The 19,281-nt window shown below is 42.9% G+C and overlaps 1 protein-coding gene across 1 annotated transcript in view; it reads left to right on the plus strand.

Moving 5' to 3' along the window:
• Positions 1 to 19,281, plus strand: part of prrt4 (proline rich transmembrane protein 4) — a 43,638-nt gene that overhangs the window by 5,310 nt on the left and 19,047 nt on the right. Inside the window, exon 2 of the mRNA XM_038978391.1 lies at positions 1,839 to 3,092. Within this exon, the coding sequence (XP_038834319.1) occupies positions 1,943 to 3,092 (1,150 nt within the window). The 5' untranslated portion in view covers positions 1,839 to 1,942. The remainder of the gene's footprint in view (positions 1 to 1,838; positions 3,093 to 19,281) is intronic.

The raw sequence follows: 19,281 nt of genomic DNA on the forward strand, positions 1-19,281 counted from the left end.
TTGCCTTTCTGTAACACACCAAGAATTTACTAACTCTGGCAAAAGGTTTTAACGTCTTGGGGGCTTTGGTGTGTGTGTGTGTGTGTGTGTGTGTGTGTGTGTGTGTGTGTGTTGCACACACTCATGACTATGTATGTGGGTGGACGTGGGTGGGTCTCTAAGTACAACCATTCCTCAATGTAAATGTATTTCAAGCATATACACAGAAGGCAGTAATGTGTGGGCAGTTGTATGTTTCTGAGTGTGCCCCTCAGCACCACTACTCATGCCTCAGTATCCAGCCAACTACCCCAGGCAGGCTCAGAGAGGTAGTGAGGCCCACTAAGGTCAACACTACATGGGGCACAGAGACAGGGTCAAGTCCCTGAATGTCCTGCAGAGAGATCAGGCCTAGGATAGTGCTATTAAAAGGTGATTGATATGTTTGTGTTATGAGCTACACTTGAGAGAGAGAGATGTAGCATAGGACAGAGTAACAGAGAGAGAGAGAGAGATGTAGCATAGGACAGAGTAACAGAGAGAGAGAGATGTAGCATAGGACAGAGTAACAGAGAGAGAGAGATGTAGCATAGGACATAGTAACAGAGAGAGAGAGAGAGAGATGTAGCATAGGACAGAGTAACAGAGAGAGAGATGTAGCATAGGACAGAGTAACAGAGAGAGAGAGAGAGATGTAGCATAAGACAGAGTAACAGAGAGAGAGAGATGTAGCATAGGACAGAGTCACAGAGGGAGAGATATATAGCATAGGACAGAGTAACAGAGAGAGAGAGATGTAGCATGGGACAGAGTAACAGAGAGAGATGTAGCATAGGACAGAGTCACAGAGAGAGAGGTATGGGGAAATAAATGGAGAGGTGTAAAGGAGTGAAGGAGATAGAGGGGGAGGTACTGAAAAGGGGTGAGAGATGAAAAAGCAGAGGAATATATTTGCAGGGAAAGTGAAAGAAGGAAAGAGCTAGATGAAGAGCAGGAGAGAGTAAATGGCTGATTGTCTTGAATACTGATGTTATTATCTCACTACAGGAAAACACACTCTTACTCAAGCAGAGGGTTTCTCCCCGTTTTAAAGAACAAATCAAACTGGGAATGAAAGAAAGCAGGGGAGAGTTGGAGGGAGGTGGGTTGAAACACAACTTCAGGTTGTTCTCAATGGAAAATTCCATCGGTGCTCCAATCTCTTCACTGAGGCAACTGGGCAGAGACTTTGAACCACCCGTTCCTCCCCTTCAAGAAAAGAGTTCCCATTCCATTTCTATACAGAGGACGGACCCCCCCCCCCCCCCCACACACACACACACACACACACATTATGTAAAAGTTAGCGCTAACTAAAGTGCTGAGAAAATACATGACATCTGGAAAGTCTCTTTTGTGATTGGTCAGAAGAATATTTCATGTTTGGTTGTCCCAAGACTCTTACCAAGTATACATATGAATGACACATAACTTCCTAACACAAATACTGACCGCAGAATCTGAAACCACTAAGTATATGTGTCCAATAATACCGTCGTTCTTGTGGCGATTTGTGGTGGACAACATTTTCCCACCCTGCTAACTTCAGCAGTCCATTTCAATGGCTGCCCTGCTGTATTATGGGTCGCACAATTTCATCAACATGTGATATTATATTCTCTGGAAAAACAGACAAAAACCAGGTCAAGCACGAAATGAAACAGAGCAGAAACGTCCCCTTTAAATAACCTCTACAGCAAAAACAAGCCAGCAGACACATTTCGGCTCAACAACACATATCCTTGTATTAAGTCAAACTAACTGTACTGTGACAAAGTGAAAGTATGTCACTCAATGCCCTGTGTGCATCTGTCTTTTAGGTCACTTCACAGGAGAGCGAGCCAACGTGGCCTAGGGGGCTCGGGGAATGGAGGACGGTATGTAACCGGTGCCTAACTAACCGCTCCGCTTCACTGTCGGCAACATGCATCATCTTCGCCGGATGATGTCTTTGTGCTTATGGTGCTCTCTCCTCGCCATTCTTCTCCACACGACGGTGTTTGCGGATGAAGAGGCGGATCTTATGAAGCCGACAGGACCGCCTGCCAGTAAGGAATGGCCCTATTGGCCAGGCTGGTCCTTGCCAAAGCAGCCCAGCTTGTCCATGTTCCCATCACTCCCGGCGGCGCCGTCGTTTCCGTTTTCTTCGCTCAACCCGTTTGGAGGGAAGTCACAGACTAAGAATGCAGGGCCCCAAAGGACCACACCATCAGAGGGACCAACAAAGGAGCTGTCAAAGGGACTGATAGAGAGACCAACAGAGGGACCAACAGAGGGACCAACAGAGGGACCAACAGAGGGACGAACGGAGCCTGAGAATTCCCCGGGACATTCAGGGTCTGTGGAGGAGAGTATTAATAAAAGCCCTCAGTCCTCCACCATCACCTCTTGGACTGAAAGTCACCCCAGCTCCACTGAGATAAGAATAGTAACAAACCCACAGACAGTCACTCCTAACAAGAGCACACAACCAAACACCCAAGATATCTTAGATTCTATAACCGCTGTCTTAGATTCCATATCCTCTATTTCTGTGTCACAGGGGGTTGATATATCCTCTGATAGTCTCACCAGCACAAACATACTGCCACAGACAATTCTGTCACCAGAAACGGCCCAAACGCCAAAGCACAGTTGGAGTGTCACCACTAAATCTTTCCCCAAGGAAACAAAGATCCAAGATGAACTACTTCCCCAGAGTGACCCTCTCACAGCCTCTGTCCCACACCTAACGTCCCCACAAACCACAGTCCCCACAACCCTGGTCACAACTCCACCAAGGATCACCGTCAACCCAACACAGGTAGAGACCACACTGACCAGCCAACCCTTTGACTCTGGCACCCCACCCACGTCCCCACAAACCAGGGTCACCACAAGACGTCTGGCCTCGACCGTAAGCACCGACATTGGAACTAAAGAGGCCCCAGTCACCGAAACTCAGCCCAGTCAGAGTTCACCAGACCTGGGTTTTTCCGAGGCCAAAGCAGGGCCTGTGGAGGAACAACTGGGAGCAAACAACACCACCAGGACAGAGGATAGAACACTAAGGGTTAACTCACCAACACCAGGAGGTAAGTCTCCAACACATCAACAGACATATTGATTTAGTATTAGTGATGGGCAGGCTAAATGACAATCAATGGATGTGATCTATCATTCAAACCAAATGGGGGTCTTCAGTCTGTTCAAGAAAAAGGCTGAAGAAAGTGAATGATGGATGGCATCTCTGAAATGGCAGCCATGAGTCGCCACTAACTTATCTTTAGCTAATATAGCCCAAGTCCTAGTTCAAATACTTACATCTCTATTGCATCTTTATTATTCTCCTTCCTTGAGATAATCACTTGGTGAAAGCAAAGTAGTGGAAACCACACTGTCCCCTACCCTATCATGTCCCTATCATACATGATCACTCCAAGGAAGGAAGATCGGAAGGAAGAAAAGACTCAATTCCACCGCATTAGAACAGACCCTAAAAATTATGCAGTGGTTTTATTTTTCTAAACAGATGATATTGGAACGCTCCCCTGTGCCTGAAGGGGTGGGGGAGGAGAGAGAGGTAGTGTAGGGGGGGTGGTTAGTATCACTTTCACATGACATTGAGGGAGTACCCGTAGCCCGGCACCAACCCCCACCGCCACTGTAGCGACGCTGGCTCTGTCTGGAGTCTGTATTTATAATAAACCTCAGGAAGCCCCTCCCGTACAGGCGCATCAATCATAGGAGGGTCAAAGGTCAGGTGATACAATGATGAGACGATTATGGCCAACCAGAAGGCAGTGTCACAGGAGAATGGTAAAGGGGCCTACTATTGCAAATATCTATGCACTGGAATTTATGCAATTATCATCATTATTACACATTTCTGTCACTTTCAGCACACCATTACTAACAGCAAACAATGTATGATAATAGAGAGCATAAGCATATCGTTGGTGCATAACCCCCGTAACCCCTTTTATGTTGCCACTTTACATGCCAGCAATCCGTCCCTACAGGATTCCGCGATCGCAAATCTTTTGGAAAAATCAACAATTCCCTGCATATAATGCAAGGGCTTGCAAATTTGACCAATCACTGCACTATTTTCGCATAAAACAGTCGAATCATCGCAATATTATCACATAACACTGACCCATCGCCGCAGTACAAAAAGAAGGCACACAATTTCAACCAATCACCGTACATTTACTGCATAATATGGTTCAATCAACCGACACGTCAACAAACATTTCCCCTCGTCAGCACTGTTTCACAATAAAAGACAGAATCCGTGCAGAATGTCAGAATTGCTGCAGCTAAATCAAGCATCTTAGCCTGCAAATATCAGCAACAATCCTGAGGGACTGATTATCTGTGATGAATATACGGATGAGCGATAGTGAGAAGAATAGTTTACTTTTGTTGTGTCTGGGCATGAGCACAACTTTGGAGGAGAATCCCATTGGCAGCTTTCGTTTCGTTCGTTATGTCTAGGGATAGCTGTGGTAGTACGCTGTGTTTTAGGATATTTTTGGTCATGTGTAATATTTGGATCTGGTAAGTATTTGTGTGTGTTCTTATTTTGAATCAGTACACTGATGCATTCATCTAGATGTCCTCTATGTAAAATATAGCAGTGTGTTGTGTTGTATTATGACTGTGTTGTGTCCAGGGCTGCTGTTTAGTTACTATTATGACTGTGTTCTGTTCTGGCGCGGTTTCTGTACGGTGTGACAGACAGTGTGCAGATAAAGTCAACCGGTTGGATGGAAAGTACAAAAGGGTTCTTCGGCTGTCCCCATAGGAGAAACCATTTTTGGTTTCAGGTAGAACCCTCTGTGGAAAGGGTTCTAAATAGAACCCAAAATGGTTCTACCTGGATCCAAAAAGGGTTCCTCAAAGCGTTATCCTATTGGGACAGCCGAAAAAGGTTTTAAATGGCACCTTTTTTGTTCTAAGAGTGTAGGAGGGAATACTCTGTGGTCTGTATCAGTATTCCAACAGCAAACCCCAATCCTATGGGACCATCCACTCCTTTCTCCTCCACATCCCCTGTTCATGGATGCTGAACATGTGCCTCGTCATTTAGGCTCCCCCCCTCCCTGTCTACCCTCCCTCCCTCCAGCCATCCATCCACCCCTCCTTCCCTCCTCCTGCAAGGGTTGTTGTGGAGGGCTGAAATGTCTCTGTAGGGATGATGCTGGTGATTATCAAAGCAGGGATGAAAACTGAGGAGGGAGAGAACTCTGCTATTTCGTTCTGTTCCAGTGCAGATACAATCTATGCATTTGTCTTGTGCAGAATCCTGCAGCGACAAAACAAGTGAACCTCCTACGTCGCCAAACACCCCCAGCGGAGATTCAAATGTGAAAAGAGTGCAGGACATCCGGTACTATAATACATTATCCCCTATCCCTCGGGTATGAAGGAGAATGTCCACCCGTCAAAGCCTTCTGTTTCAGAAAGGTGTAAGTAAGGTACAGCTTTTCACTGTTGGAGACGTGCAAATCACAACCAAAACCAATGAGCTTCCATTGATTCAGAATACGCTTGTTGTGTCACCTTCGATCTTGACGGGTGTGTGTATGTGTGTGTACGGTAACACTATGCTATCTCATCCCGTTCAAAGACACACTCCAAAGAGAGGTCACTTATGAGATAAGAGGAGGGAAGTGGAGGAGGGGGTAAAGAAAGGCTTGAGTAAAGGAGGAGAAGGGGGGTTGTGGCTGAGGAGGTGTGGGGGATGATAAATTTGTCTCTTTAAACCCATCCCAATGCTTCAGATCACCATCTCCACTCATTTTCCCCCCAAACAGATTACCCCTTTACCTTTACCTGTCCCTACATTACCATTATCATCAACACTAATGGGGTGTGGCAAGACTAAACCATACACACTCCATAACTACCTGCATATGATACAGTGGCACTGTATATACCATACAACACAGCCGTAGGACTTATAGCAGAACCAATGGATTATTATCATTTTTTTACCCCTTTTTCTCCCCAATTTCCTGGTATCCCAATTGGTAGTTACAGTCTGGTTTCATCGCTGCAACTCCCGTACCGACTAGGAAGAGGCGAAGGTCGAGAGCCGTGCGTCCTCCGAAACACAGCCCAACCGAGCCGCAATGCTCCTTGACACAATGCCCACTTAACACGGAAGCCAGCCGCACCAATGCGTTGGAGGAAACACTGTACACCTGGCGACCGTGTCAGCGTGCACTGCACCCGGCCCGCCACAGGAGTTGCTGGTGCGCGATGGAACAAGGCCAAACCCTCCCCTAACCCAGACGACGCTGGGCCAATTGTGCACCGCTCCATGGGTCTCCCGGTCGCGGCCGGCTGCCACAGAGCCTGGACTCGAACCCAGAATCTCTAGTGGAACAGCTAGCACTGCGCTGCAGTGCCTTAGACCACTGCGCCACTCGGGAGGCCTTGAACCAATGTAATTTCAATGGTTGGATTGATTAGTGGTTTTACACACATATATAGCTAGATCTATTTTCACATCAACCATGTGATTTGAACCGTGGCTGATTTCATTTAGATGCTCTTAAAAGCACCAATGGCAAATCAGAGCGTGGAGGTCAGCCGGGGTCGGAAATGCAGTACAGTATGGTCAATCTCTTCAATCACAAATAGACCAGGAACGAAGCAACCCCGAGGTGATTCAACCCGCATGTTGTAATAAACTGCGTGGTTTAGCCTGTTTGTGTTTCTACTTTGAAGCACGGCAGCTCGGGGGAAATTACTTGAACCCAGCGGTAGACCCGACATCGTCGGCTAACATGCCACCACTGTGTTACCACGGTAACCCTGATTAGCCGTTGCCATCCTGTGCATCGCTAGGCTCATGTGTTTGTTTGGTCCAAAATGTAAATTGAGGGAGTAGACTATTGATCAGGCAAACACACACACATTTCATCACCCAAGGTTACTACTAATACTCATTGAAATTTGCATTTAGAGAATGCAACGTAACCCCATTAGTATGAAGTCTACAAAACTAACCAAATAAGCCTGTGCACAGTGATGCAATATTCTGATTGCATTGAGCAAGAGTGGGAAGGGCAGGAAATTGGAGGATGAGGTATTGTAGCTAGATCCAGTTTTAATGAAACCTAATATGACTGTCTGCCTCTCTTCACCCTCCTATCCTACCGGCTTCTATTTCTCATCACTCTAAGCTCCATGTGTGTGTGTGTGTGTGTGTGTGTGTGTGTATGACAGTGATGGAGATTAAATAGTGTATGCTGGCAGAAGTGAGAGCAGAATTATACTGCCTGATCAACCACTGGTGAAATCCCATCACAATGATCTCACGCTGTGTTTCTAATACACAATGAAGTTAAACACACACTACCCCATCAGGAAGCTCTTGGGTACTGTATGTTGTGGTGGACTTTAATTACAAGTGCTTCACAGGAACCTGGTAAAATGATGTTTGTCGTGTAGCTAGTCACTGAATGGCTCGGAATTCACTGTCAGCATGCAGTCAAAGCTATAACCTCTTTTGGAGCTAACTAGTGCTCTAGTATAGTGCTCTAGTATAGTGCTCTAGTTTAGTGATCTAGTAAAGTGCTCCAGTATAGTGCTCTAGTATAGCGATCTAGTAAAGTGCTCCAGTATAGTGGTCTAGTATAGTGCTCTAGTATAGTGCTCTAGTATAGTGCTCCAGTATAGTGATCTAGTATAGTGATCTAGTAAAGTGATCTAGTATAGTGATCTAGTAAAGTGATCTAGTAAAGTGATCTAGTATAGTGATCTAGTAAAGTGCTCTAGTATAGTGCTCTAGTATAGTGCTCTAGTATAGTGCTCTAGTATAGTGCTCTGGTATAGTACTCTGGTATAGTACTCTGGTATAGTGCTCTAGTATAGTGCTCTAGTATAGTGCTCTGGTATAGTACTCTGGTATAGTACTCTGGTATAGTGATCTAGTATAGTGATCTAGTATAGTGCTCTAGTATAGTGCTCTAGTAAAGTGCTCTAGTAGCGTGATCTAGTAGCGTGATCTAGTAGCGTGATCTAGTAGAGTGATCTAGTAAAGTGCTCTAGTATAGTGATCTAGTATAGTGATCTAGTATAGTGATCTAGTATAGTGATCTGGTATAGTGCTCTGGTATAGTGCTCTAGTGTAGTGATCTAGTAGAGTGCTCTAGTATAGTGCTCTAGTGTAGTGATCTAGTATAGTGATCTAGTATAGTGATCTAGTCTAGTGATCTAGTCTAGTGATCTAGTCTAGTGATCTAGTATAGTGATCTAGTATAGTGATCTAGTATGGTGCTCTAGTATGGTGCTCTAGTATAGTGATCCCGCATAGTGCTCTAGTATAGTGCTCTAGTATAGTGATCTAGTATAGTGATCTAGTATGGTGCTCTAGTATAGTGATATAGTATAGTGATCTAGTATAGTGATCTAGTAGAGTGATCTAGTAGAGTGATCTAGTATAGTGCTCTAGTAGAGTGATCCCGCATAGTGCTCTAGTATAGTGCTCTAGTGTAGTGATCTAGTATAGTGCTCTGGTATAGTGCTCTGGTATAGTGATCTAGTATAGTGCTCTGGTATAGTGCTCTGGTATAGTGCTCTGGTATAGTGATCTAGTATAGTGCTCTGGTATAGTGATCTGGTATAGTGCTCTGGTATAGTGATCTAGTATAGTGCTCTGGTATAGTGCTCTGGTATAGTGCTCTAGTATAGTGATCTAGTATAGTGATCTAGTATAGTGATCTAGTATAGTGCTCTAGTATGGTGCTCTAGTATGGTGCTCTAGTATAGTGATCCAGCATAGTGCTCTAGTATAGTGCTCTAGTATAGTGATCTAGTATAGTGATCTAGTATGGTGCTCTAGTATAGCGATCTAGTATAGTGATCTAGTATAGTGATCTAGCATAGTGATCTAGCATAGTGCTCTAGCATAGTGCTCTAGCATAGTGCTCTAGTATAGTGATCTAGTATAGTGCTCTAGTATAGTGATCTAGTATAGTGCTCTAGTATCCTGATGTCGGCAGCAGATGAAAGTTGTTTTCATAGCATTGCTAACTTAGCTAGCTAACAGACATTTTGAGAAAACAAAGTTATATTAAGTGGCTAGCTAGCTAGCAATATCATAATTTGGTGGCTAATCAGACAGAGCTAACTAATCAGCTGAGCTACCAAACAATATAACAAAAGTATAATTTCGGAATTGAAAAATACTCCATCAACTGGCTCTGCATTTCAGGAATCACAGTAGCAGGTAGGATACTCCTGCTACTCACTGTTCAGTTAGTTAGGTTTAGGGTTAACCTTTTTCTGAAGAACACGGTCACTTTTGCCACAGGCCTCACTGCCTTTCATGAGATTTAAACATGAGTCCGAGGTGTCGGACTCAACAACAGTTGCTATCCATTGGAGCACTGCGATTGGTTGCCCCAAAAGTTGAGGCAGGGCTTAGCAAAGGGTCAATTGGACTGCCTGATATCATGCACCTTGGAGGGTGAAGTCTCACATGCTGACCACACCGCTCGTGTCGCGTGTGCGAGCGTTGCAAAATAAATGTACACATACATGTTATTCAATCATTGCACCCACACTGCTCGCTCGCAAGCATCTGCGTTGCCAAGCTCTAAAATAGAAGTCAGTTCTATTTGTGACGCTGAACGCGGTGCAAGTCCTGCCTCTCCCATATCCTCATTGGTTTATAGAAGCAGATACCCACGTGCCATCTCCTCATTGGTAATACCCACGTGGGGGATTGAAAGAAACTGAGGTCGGTTGGTCAGTCGTGATAATTCTATGAAAGTTTAGATGCCAGTCACCACATAAAGTCCAAAGAAGAAAAAGCCTGGAAGGAGGAGAGATGACTAGAAACAATTCAGTTGATAATTTTATGTGTGGATTAATTGTCGGAGTAGAGGATCTTGTGCATTTCAGGTAAAATAACAACAATGTTTATATCCCAGGACAAATTAGCTAGCAACAGCAAGCTAGCTAAATAGGACAAATTAGCTAACAACTGCAAGCTAGCTAAATTGACATAAATGTTTAATGCTTTCCGACCTGTCCCCAAATTAATATATTTTGACATTTCAACCTGCGTGTCGTGATCTCGTTTGGTGTAGGGCGACAAAATCTATTTGTGCACAATGGCGGACGCGCGCGTCTCGTCTGGGCATGGTGTCAGAGATCTGATGAAACATTCCTCTGTGGAAGTCTCTAGGGTTTCTCACGGCCTGTCTCTCTCTCTCTCTCTCTTTATTTCTCTTTATTTCTCTCTCTTTATTTCTCTCTCTCTTTTTCTCTTTTTCTCTCTCTTTATTTCTCTCTATTTCTCTCTCTCTCACTCTCTCTTTATTTATCTCTCTCTCTTTATTTCTCTTTCTATATATCTATTTCTATATATATATATATATATATATACATATATATATATATATATATCTATCTCTCTCTTTATATATCTCTCTTTATATATATCTCTCTCTTTATATACACTGCTCAAAAAAATAAAGGGAACACTAAAATAACACATCCTAGATCTGAATGAATGAAATATTCTTATTAAATACTTTTTTCTTTACATAGTTGAATGTGCTGACAACAAAATCACACAAAAATGATCAATGGAAATCAAATTTATCAACCCATGGAGGTCTGGATTTGGAGTCACACTCAAAATTAAAGTGGAAAACCACACTAAAAGCTGATCCAACTTTGATGTAATGTCCTTAAAACAATTCAAAATGAGAATTAGTAGTGTGTGTGGCCTCCACGTGCCTGTATGACCTCCCTACAACGCCTGGGCATGCTCCTGATGAGGTGGCGGATGGTCTCCTGAGGGATCTCCTCCCAGACCTGGACTAAAGCATCCGCCAACTCCTGAACAGTCTGTGGTGCAATGTGGCGTTGGTGGATAGAGCGAGACATGATGTCCCAGATGTGCTCAATTGGATTCAGGTCTGGGGAACGGGCGGGCTAGTCCATAGCATCAATGCCTTCCTCTTGCAGGAACTGCTGACACACTCCAGCCACATGAGGTCTAGCATTGTCTTGCATTAGGAGGAACCCAGGGCCAACCGCACCAGCATATGGTCTTACAAGGGGTCTGAGGATCTCATCTCGGTACCTAATGGCAGTCAGGCTACCTCTGGCGAGCACATGGAGGGCTGTGCGGCCCCCCAAAGAAATGCCACCCCACACCATGACTGACCCACCGCCAAACCGGTCATGCTGGAGGATGTTGCAGGCAGCAGAACGTTCTCCACGGCGTCTCCAGACTCTGTCACGTCTGTCACATGTGCTCAGTGTGAACCTGCTTTCATCTGTGAAGAGCACAGGGCGCCAGTGGCGAATTTGCCAATCTTGGTGTTCTCTGGCAAATGCCAAACGTCCTGCACAGTGTTGGGCTGTAAGCACAACCCCCACCTGTGGACGTCGGGCCCTCATACCACCCTCATGGAGTCTGTTTCTGACCGTTTGAGCAGACACATGCACATTTGTGGCCTGCTGGAGGTCATTTTGCAGGGCTCTGGCAGTGCTCCTCCTTGCACAAAGGCGGAGGTAGCGGTCCTGCTGCTGGGTTGTTGCCCTCCTACGGCCTCCTCCACGTCTCCTGATGTACTGGCCTGTCTCCTGGTAGCGCCTCCATGCTCTGGACACCACGACCTCCCGGGTGGCGCAGTGGTCTAGGGCACTGCATCACAGTGCTAGCTGCGCCACCAGAGTCTCTGGGTTCGCGCCCAGGCTCTGTCGCAGCCGGCCGCAACCGGGAGGTCCGTGGGGCGACGCACAATTGGCATAGCGTCGTCCGGGTTAGGGAGGGTTTGGCCGGTAGGGATATCCTTGTCTCAGTATGTAAAATGTAATAAAATGTATGTAATAAAATGTATGCACTCTACTGTAAGTCGCTCTGGATAAGAGCGTCTGCTAAATGACTAAAAATGTAAAATGTAAATGTAAAATGTACTACGCTGACAGACACAGCAAACCTTCTTGCCACAGCTCGCATTGATGTGCCATCCTGGATGAACTGCACTACCTGAGCCACTTGTGTGGGTTGTAGACTCCGTCTCATGCTACCACTAGAGTGAAAGCACCGCCAGCATTCAAAAGTGACCAAAACATCAGCCAGGAAGCATAGGAACTGAGAAGTGGTCTGTGGTCACCACCTGCAGAACCACTGCTTTATTGGGGGTGTCTTGCTAATTGCCTATAATTTCCACCTGTTGTCTATTCCATTTGCACAACAGTATGTGAAATTTATTGTCAATCAGTGTTGCTTCCTAAGTGGACAGTTTGATTTCACAGAAGTGTGATTGCCTTGGAGTTACATTGTGTTGTTTAAGTGTTCCCTTTATTTTTTTGAGCAGTGTATCTCTCCGTCTCCGTCTCCGTCTCCGTCTCTGTCTCTGTCTCTGTCTCTGTCTCCGTGTATGGTTGTGTATCCAACCATGCAACGCAGAGGAACTGAGCCAGATCCTTTTAATACTGGAGCTGTGGCAAATCGCACCTAAAAATATGAACTTTGACACACACACGCACACAGAGAGAGAGAAAACCAAGTCAAGAGGTTACACAAACAATATCTATAAATAATCCTGCCACTCATTATACACACGCACATTAGAAATGTCCTCTAAGAGTGGAGAGAGGGATAAACCTTAGCACTGCTAACAGACAGATGGACATTAGAACCTAGAGGCAATCAACGTAAGAACAGATCAGTTCAGGTGAAGGTAATAACTAAGCAGGAAATGATATGGATACAACAAGCTATGCTTATAAGAACGTAGGCACAGTGTGATATATATTCATCAGGATAAGATGATAACAGCCCTCAACACCACCACCCCACCTCTCTCCCCATCTTTCTCTCATTATCCCCAACATTAGCTGATCACCAGTATCTTCCATGTGAGGTGCTAATATAGTGGTTTATGTAACTTTGTGATGACCAGATAAAATGGTATCAGCAGTGTGAGTACAGTTCTAATAGCCCTGCTCCTCTCTGTGTTCTGGTGCAGGAGAGAAAGAGAGAGAGAGAAAGAGAAAGAGAGAAAGAGAGAGAAAATATTGTGTGTGCATTCCCTTCTTCGCACCCTGGGGGTTTGGGAGTAAGCACAGAACTCTGCCAATCCTAAGGATGTGCACTTGTGTGTAGTGGGAGTACCAGCCTCTCGTTAACTGTCCCCCTCTCGCTTTGTGCAGAGCTCGTTACTCATGCTAATTACCGCTAACGCAAGAGGAACACTCTTAGACGTGCACACCAAAAACAGTGCAGTGATCGAGCACTCTGTGTGAACTTAGTGACTACACAATGTCAACAATACACTCCATACTATCTTACCATAACAACATGTGAATCATACCGATCTTGATGATAAGTTACAGCAGTGCAGGGTTAAATAGAGTTAACTGAGGTTGTATCAACTATAGTGAGACAGTAGTGTAGGGTTGAATAGAGTTAACTGAGGTTGTATCAACTATAGTGAGACAGTAGTGTAGGGTTGAATAGTTAACTGAGGTTGTATCAACTATAGTGAGACAGTAGTGTAGGGTTGAATAGTTAACTGAGGTTGTATCAACTATAGTGAGACAGTAGTGTAGGGTTGAATAGTTAACTGAGGTTGTATCAACTATAGTGGGACAGTAGTGTAGGGTTGAATAGTTAACTGAGGTTGTATCAACTATAGTGAGACAGTAGTGTAGGGTTGAATAGTTAACTGAGGTTGAATCAACTATAGTGAGACAGTAGTGTAGGGTTGAATAGAGTTAACTGAGGTTGTATCAACTATAGTGAGACAGTAGTGTAGGGTTGAATAGAGTTAACTGAGGTCGTATCAACTATAGTGAGACAGTAGTGTAGGGTTGAATAGTTAACTGAGGTTGTATCAGCTATAGTGAGACAGTAGTGTAGGGTTGAATAGTTAACTGAGGTTGTATCAACTATAGTGAGACAGTAGTGTAGGGTTGAATAGTTAACTGAGGTTGTATCAACTATAGTGAGACAGTAGTGTAGGGTTGAATAGAGTTAACTGAGGTTGTATCAACTATAGTGGGACAGTAGTGTAGGGTTGAATAGAGTTAACTGAGGTTGTATCAACTATAGTGAGACAGTAGTGTAGGGTTGAATAGAGTTAACTGAGGTTGTATCAACTATAGTGAGACAGTAGTGTAGGGTTGAATAGAGTTAACTGAGGTTGTATCAACTATAGTGAGACAGTAGTGTAGGGTTGAATAGTTAACTGAGGTTGTATCAGCTATAGTGAGACAGTAGTGTAGGGTTGAATAGTTAACTGAGGTTGTATCAACTATAGTGAGACAGTAGTGTAGGGTTGAATAGTTAACTGAGGTTGTATCAACTATAGTGAGACAGTAGTGTAGGGTTGAATAGTTAACTGAGGTTGTATCAACTATAGTGAGACAGTAGTGTAGGGTTGAATAGAGTTAACTGAGGTTGTATCAACTATAGTGAGACAGTAGTGTAGGGTTGAATAGTTAACTGAGGTTGTATCAACTATAGTGGGACAGTAGTGTAGGGTTGAATAGTTAACTGAGGTTGTATCAACTATAGTGAGACAGTAGTGTAGGGTTGAATAGAGTTAACTGAGGTTGTATCAACTATAGTGAGACAGTAGTGTAGGGTTGAATAGAGTTAACTGAGGTTGTATCAACTATAGTGAGACAGTAGTGTAGGGTTGAATAGTTAACTGAGGTTGTATCAACTATAGTGGGACAGTAGTGTAGGGTTGAATAGTTAACTGAGGTTGTATCAACTATAGTGGGACAGTAGTGTAGGGTTGAATAGAGTTAACTGAGGTTGTATCAACTATAGTGAGACAGTAGTGTAGGGTTGAATAGAGTTAACTGAGGTTGTATCAACTATAGTGAGACAGTAGTGTAGGGTTGAATATAGTTAACTGAGGTTGTATCAACTATAGTGGGACAGTAGTGTAGGGTTGAATAGTTAACTGAGGTTGTATCAGCTATAGTGAGACAGTAGTGTAGGGTTGAATATAGTTAACTGAGGTTGTATCAGCTATAGTGAGACAGTAGTGTAGGGTTGAATAGTTAACTGAGGTTGTATCAACTATAGTGAGACAGTAGTGTAGGGTTGAATATAGTTAACTGAGGTTGTATCAGCTATAGTGAGACAGTAGTGTAGGGTTGAATAGTTAACTGAGGTTGTATCAACTATAGTGAGACAGTAGTGTAGGGTTGAATATAGTTAACTGAGGTTGTATCAACTATAGTGGGACAGTAGTGTAGGGTTGAATAGTTAACTGAGGTTGTATCAGCTATAGTGAGACAGTAGTGTAGGGTTGAATATAGTTAACTGAGGTTGTATCAGCTATAGTGAGACAGTAGTGTAGGGTTGAATAGTTAACTGAGGTTGTATCAACTATAGTGAGACAGTAGTGTAGGGTTGAATATAGTTAACTGAGGTTGTATCAGCTATAGTGAGACAGTAGTGTAGGGTTGAATAGTTAACTGAGGTTGTATCAACTATAGTGAGACAGTAGTGTAGGGTTGAATAGTTAACTGAGGTTGTATCAACTATAGTGGGACAGTAGTGTAGGGTTGAATAGTTAACTGAGGTTGTATCAGCTATAGTGAGACAGTAGTGTAGGGTTGAATATAGTTAACTGAGGTTGTATCAGCTATAGTGAGACAGTAGTGTAGGGTTGAATAGTTAACTGAGGTTGTATCAACTATAGTGAGACAGTAGTGTAGGGTTGAATAGTTAACTGAGGTTGTATCAACTATAGTGGGACAGTAGTGTAGGGTTGAATAGTTAACTGAGGTTGTATCAACTATAGTGAGACAGTAGTGTAGGGTTGAATAGTTAACTGAGGTTGTATCAACTATAGTGAGACAGTAGTGTAGGGTTGAATAGAGTTAACTGAGGTTGTATCAACTATAGTGGGACAGTAGTGTAGGGTTGAATAGAGTTAACTGAGGTTGTATCAACTATAGTGAGACAGTAGTGTAGGGTTGAATATAGTTAACTGAGGTTGTATCAACTATAGTGGGACAGTAGTGTAGGGTTGAATAGTTAACTGAGGTTGTATCAACTATAGTGAGACAGTAGTGTAGGGTTGAATAGTTAACTGAGGTTGTATCAACTATAGTGAGACAGTAGTGTAGGGTTGAATATAGTTAACTGAGGTTGTATCAACTATAGTGGGACAGTAGTGTAGGGTTGAATAGTTAACTGAGGTTGTATCAACTATAGTGAGACAGTAGTGTAGGGTTGAATAGTTAACTGAGGTTGTATCAACTATAGTGGGACAGTAGTGTAGGGTTGAATAGAGTTAACTGAGGTTGTATCAACTATAGTGGGACAGTAGTGTAGGGTTGAATAGTTAACTGAGGTTGTATCAACTATAGTGAGACAGTAGTGTAGGGTTGAATAGTTAACTGAGGTTGTATCAGCTATAGTGAGACAGTAGTGTAGGGTTGAATATAGTTAACTGAGGTTGTATCAACTATAGTGAGACAGTAGTGTAGGGTTGAATAGAGTTAACTGAGGTCGTATCAGCTATAGTGAGACAGTAGTGTAGGGTTGAATAGTTAACTGAGGTTGTATCAACTATAGTGAGACAGTAGTGTAGGGTTGAATATAGTTAACTGAGGTTGTATCAGCTATAGTGAGACAGTAGTGTAGGGTTGAATAGTTAACTGAGGTTGTATCAACTATAGTGAGACAGTAGTGTAGGGTTGAATATAGTTAACTGAGGTTGTATCAACTATAGTGGGACAGTAGTGTAGGGTTGAATAGTTAACTGAGGTTGTATCAGCTATAGTGAGACAGTAGTGTAGGGTTGAATATAGTTAACTGAGGTTGTATCAGCTATAGTGAGACAGTAGTGTAGGGTTGAATAGTTAACTGAGGTTGTATCAACTATAGTGAGACAGTAGTGTAGGGTTGAATATAGTTAACTGAGGTTGTATCAGCTATAGTGAGACAGTAGTGTAGGGTTGAATAGTTAACTGAGGTTGTATCAACTATAGTGAGACAGTAGTGTAGGGTTGAATAGTTAACTGAGGTTGTATCAACTATAGTGGGACAGTAGTGTAGGGTTGAATAGTTAACTGAGGTTGTATCAGCTATAGTGAGACAGTAGTGTAGGGTTGAATATAGTTAACTGAGGTTGTATCAGCTATAGTGAGACAGTAGTGTAGGGTTGAATAGTTAACTGAGGTTGTATCAACTATAGTGAGACAGTAGTGTAGGGTTGAATAGTTAACTGAGGTTGTATCAACTATAGTGGGACAGTAGTGTAGGGTTGAATAGTTAACTGAGGTTGTATCAACTATAGTGAGACAGTAGTGTAGGGTTGAATAGTTAACTGAGGTTGTATCAACTATAGTGAGACAGTAGTGTAGGGTTGAATAGAGTTAACTGAGGTTGTATCAACTATAGTGGGACAGTAGTGTAGGGTTGAATAGAGTTAACTGAGGTTGTATCAACTATAGTGAGACAGTAGTGTAGGGTTGAATATAGTTAACTGAGGTTGTATCAACTATAGTGGGACAGTAGTGTAGGGTTGAATAGTTAACTGAGGTTGTATCAACTATAGTGAGACAGTAGTGTAGGGTTGAATAGTTAACTGAGGTTGTATCAACTATAGTGAGACAGTAGTGTAGGGTTGAATATAGTTAACTGAGGTTGTATCAACTATAGTGGGACAGTAGTGTAGGGTTGAATAGTTAACTGAGGTTGTATCAACTATAGTGAGACAGTAGTGTAGGGTTGAATAGTTAACTGAGGTTGTATCAACTATAGTGGGACAGTAGTGTAGGGTTGAATAGAGTTAACTGAGGTTGTATCAACTATAGTGGGACAGTAGTGTAGGGTTGAATAGTTAACTGAGGTTGTATCAACTATAGTGAGACAGTAGTGTAGGGTTGAATAGTTAACTGAGGTTGTATCAGCTATAGTGAGACAGTAGTGTAGGGTTGAATATAGTTAACTGAGGTTGTATCAACTATAGTGAGACAGTAGTGTAGGGTTGAATAGAGTTAACTGAGGTCGTATCAACTATAGTGAGACAGTAGTGTAGGGTTGAATAGTTAACTGAGGTTGTATCAACTATAGTGGGACAGTAGTGTAGGGTTGAATAGTTAACTGAGGTTGTATCAACTATAGTGGGACAGTAGTGTAGGGTTGAATAGTTAACTGAGGTTGTATCAGCTATAGTGAGACAGTAGTGTAGGGTTGAATATAGTTAACTGAGGTTGTATCAGCTATAGTGAGACAGTAGTTTAGGGTTGAATAGTTAACTGAGGTTGTATCAACTATAGTGAGACAGTAGTGTAGGGTTGAATAGTTAACTGAGGTTGTATCAACTATAGTGGGACAGTAGTGTAGGGTTGAATAGTTAACTGAGGTTGTATCAACTATAGTGAGACAGTAGTGTAGGGTTGAATAGTTAACTGAGGTTGTATCAACTATAGTGAGACAGTAGTGTAGGGTTGAATAGTTAACTGAGGTTGTATCAACTATAGTGGGACAGTAGTGTAGGGTTGAATAGTTAACTGAGGTTGTATCAACTATAGTGAGACAGTAGTGTAGGGTTGAATAGTTAACTGAGGTTGTATCAGCTATAGTGGGACAGTAGTGTAGGGTTGAATAGTTAACTGAGGTTGTATTAACTATAGTGAGACAGTAGTGTAGGGTTGAATAGAGTTAACTGAGGTTGTATCAACTATAGTGGGACAGTAGTGTAGGGTTGAATAGAGTTAACTGAGGTTGTATCAACTATAGTGAGACAGTAGTGTAGGGTTGAATATAGTTAACTGAGGTTGTATCAACTATAGTGGGACAGTAGTGTAGGGTTGAATAGTTAACTGAGGTTGTATCAACTATAGTGAGACAGTAGTGTAGGGTTGAATAGTTAACTGAGGTTGTATCAACTATAGTGAGACAGTAGTGTAGGGTTGAATATAGTTAACTGAGGTTGTATCAACTATAGTGGGACAGTAGTGTAGGGTTGAATAGTTAACTGAGGTTGTATCAACTATAGTGAGACAGTAGTGTAGGGTTGAATAGTTAACTGAGGTTGTATCAACTATAGTGGGACAGTAGTGTAGGGTTGAATAGAGTTAACTGAGGTTGTATCAACTATAGTGGGACAGTAGTGTAGGGTTGAATAGTTAACTGAGGTTGTATCAACTATAGTGAGACAGTAGTGTAGGGTTGAATAGTTAACTGAGGTTGTATCAACTATAGTGAGACAGTAGTGTAGGGTTGAATAGTTAACTGAGGTTGTATCAACTATAGTGAGACAG

This window comes from Salvelinus namaycush, chromosome 38 (genome assembly GCF_016432855.1).
Source record: "Salvelinus namaycush isolate Seneca chromosome 38, SaNama_1.0, whole genome shotgun sequence".
Taxonomy (NCBI): Eukaryota; Metazoa; Chordata; class Actinopteri; order Salmoniformes; family Salmonidae; genus Salvelinus; species Salvelinus namaycush.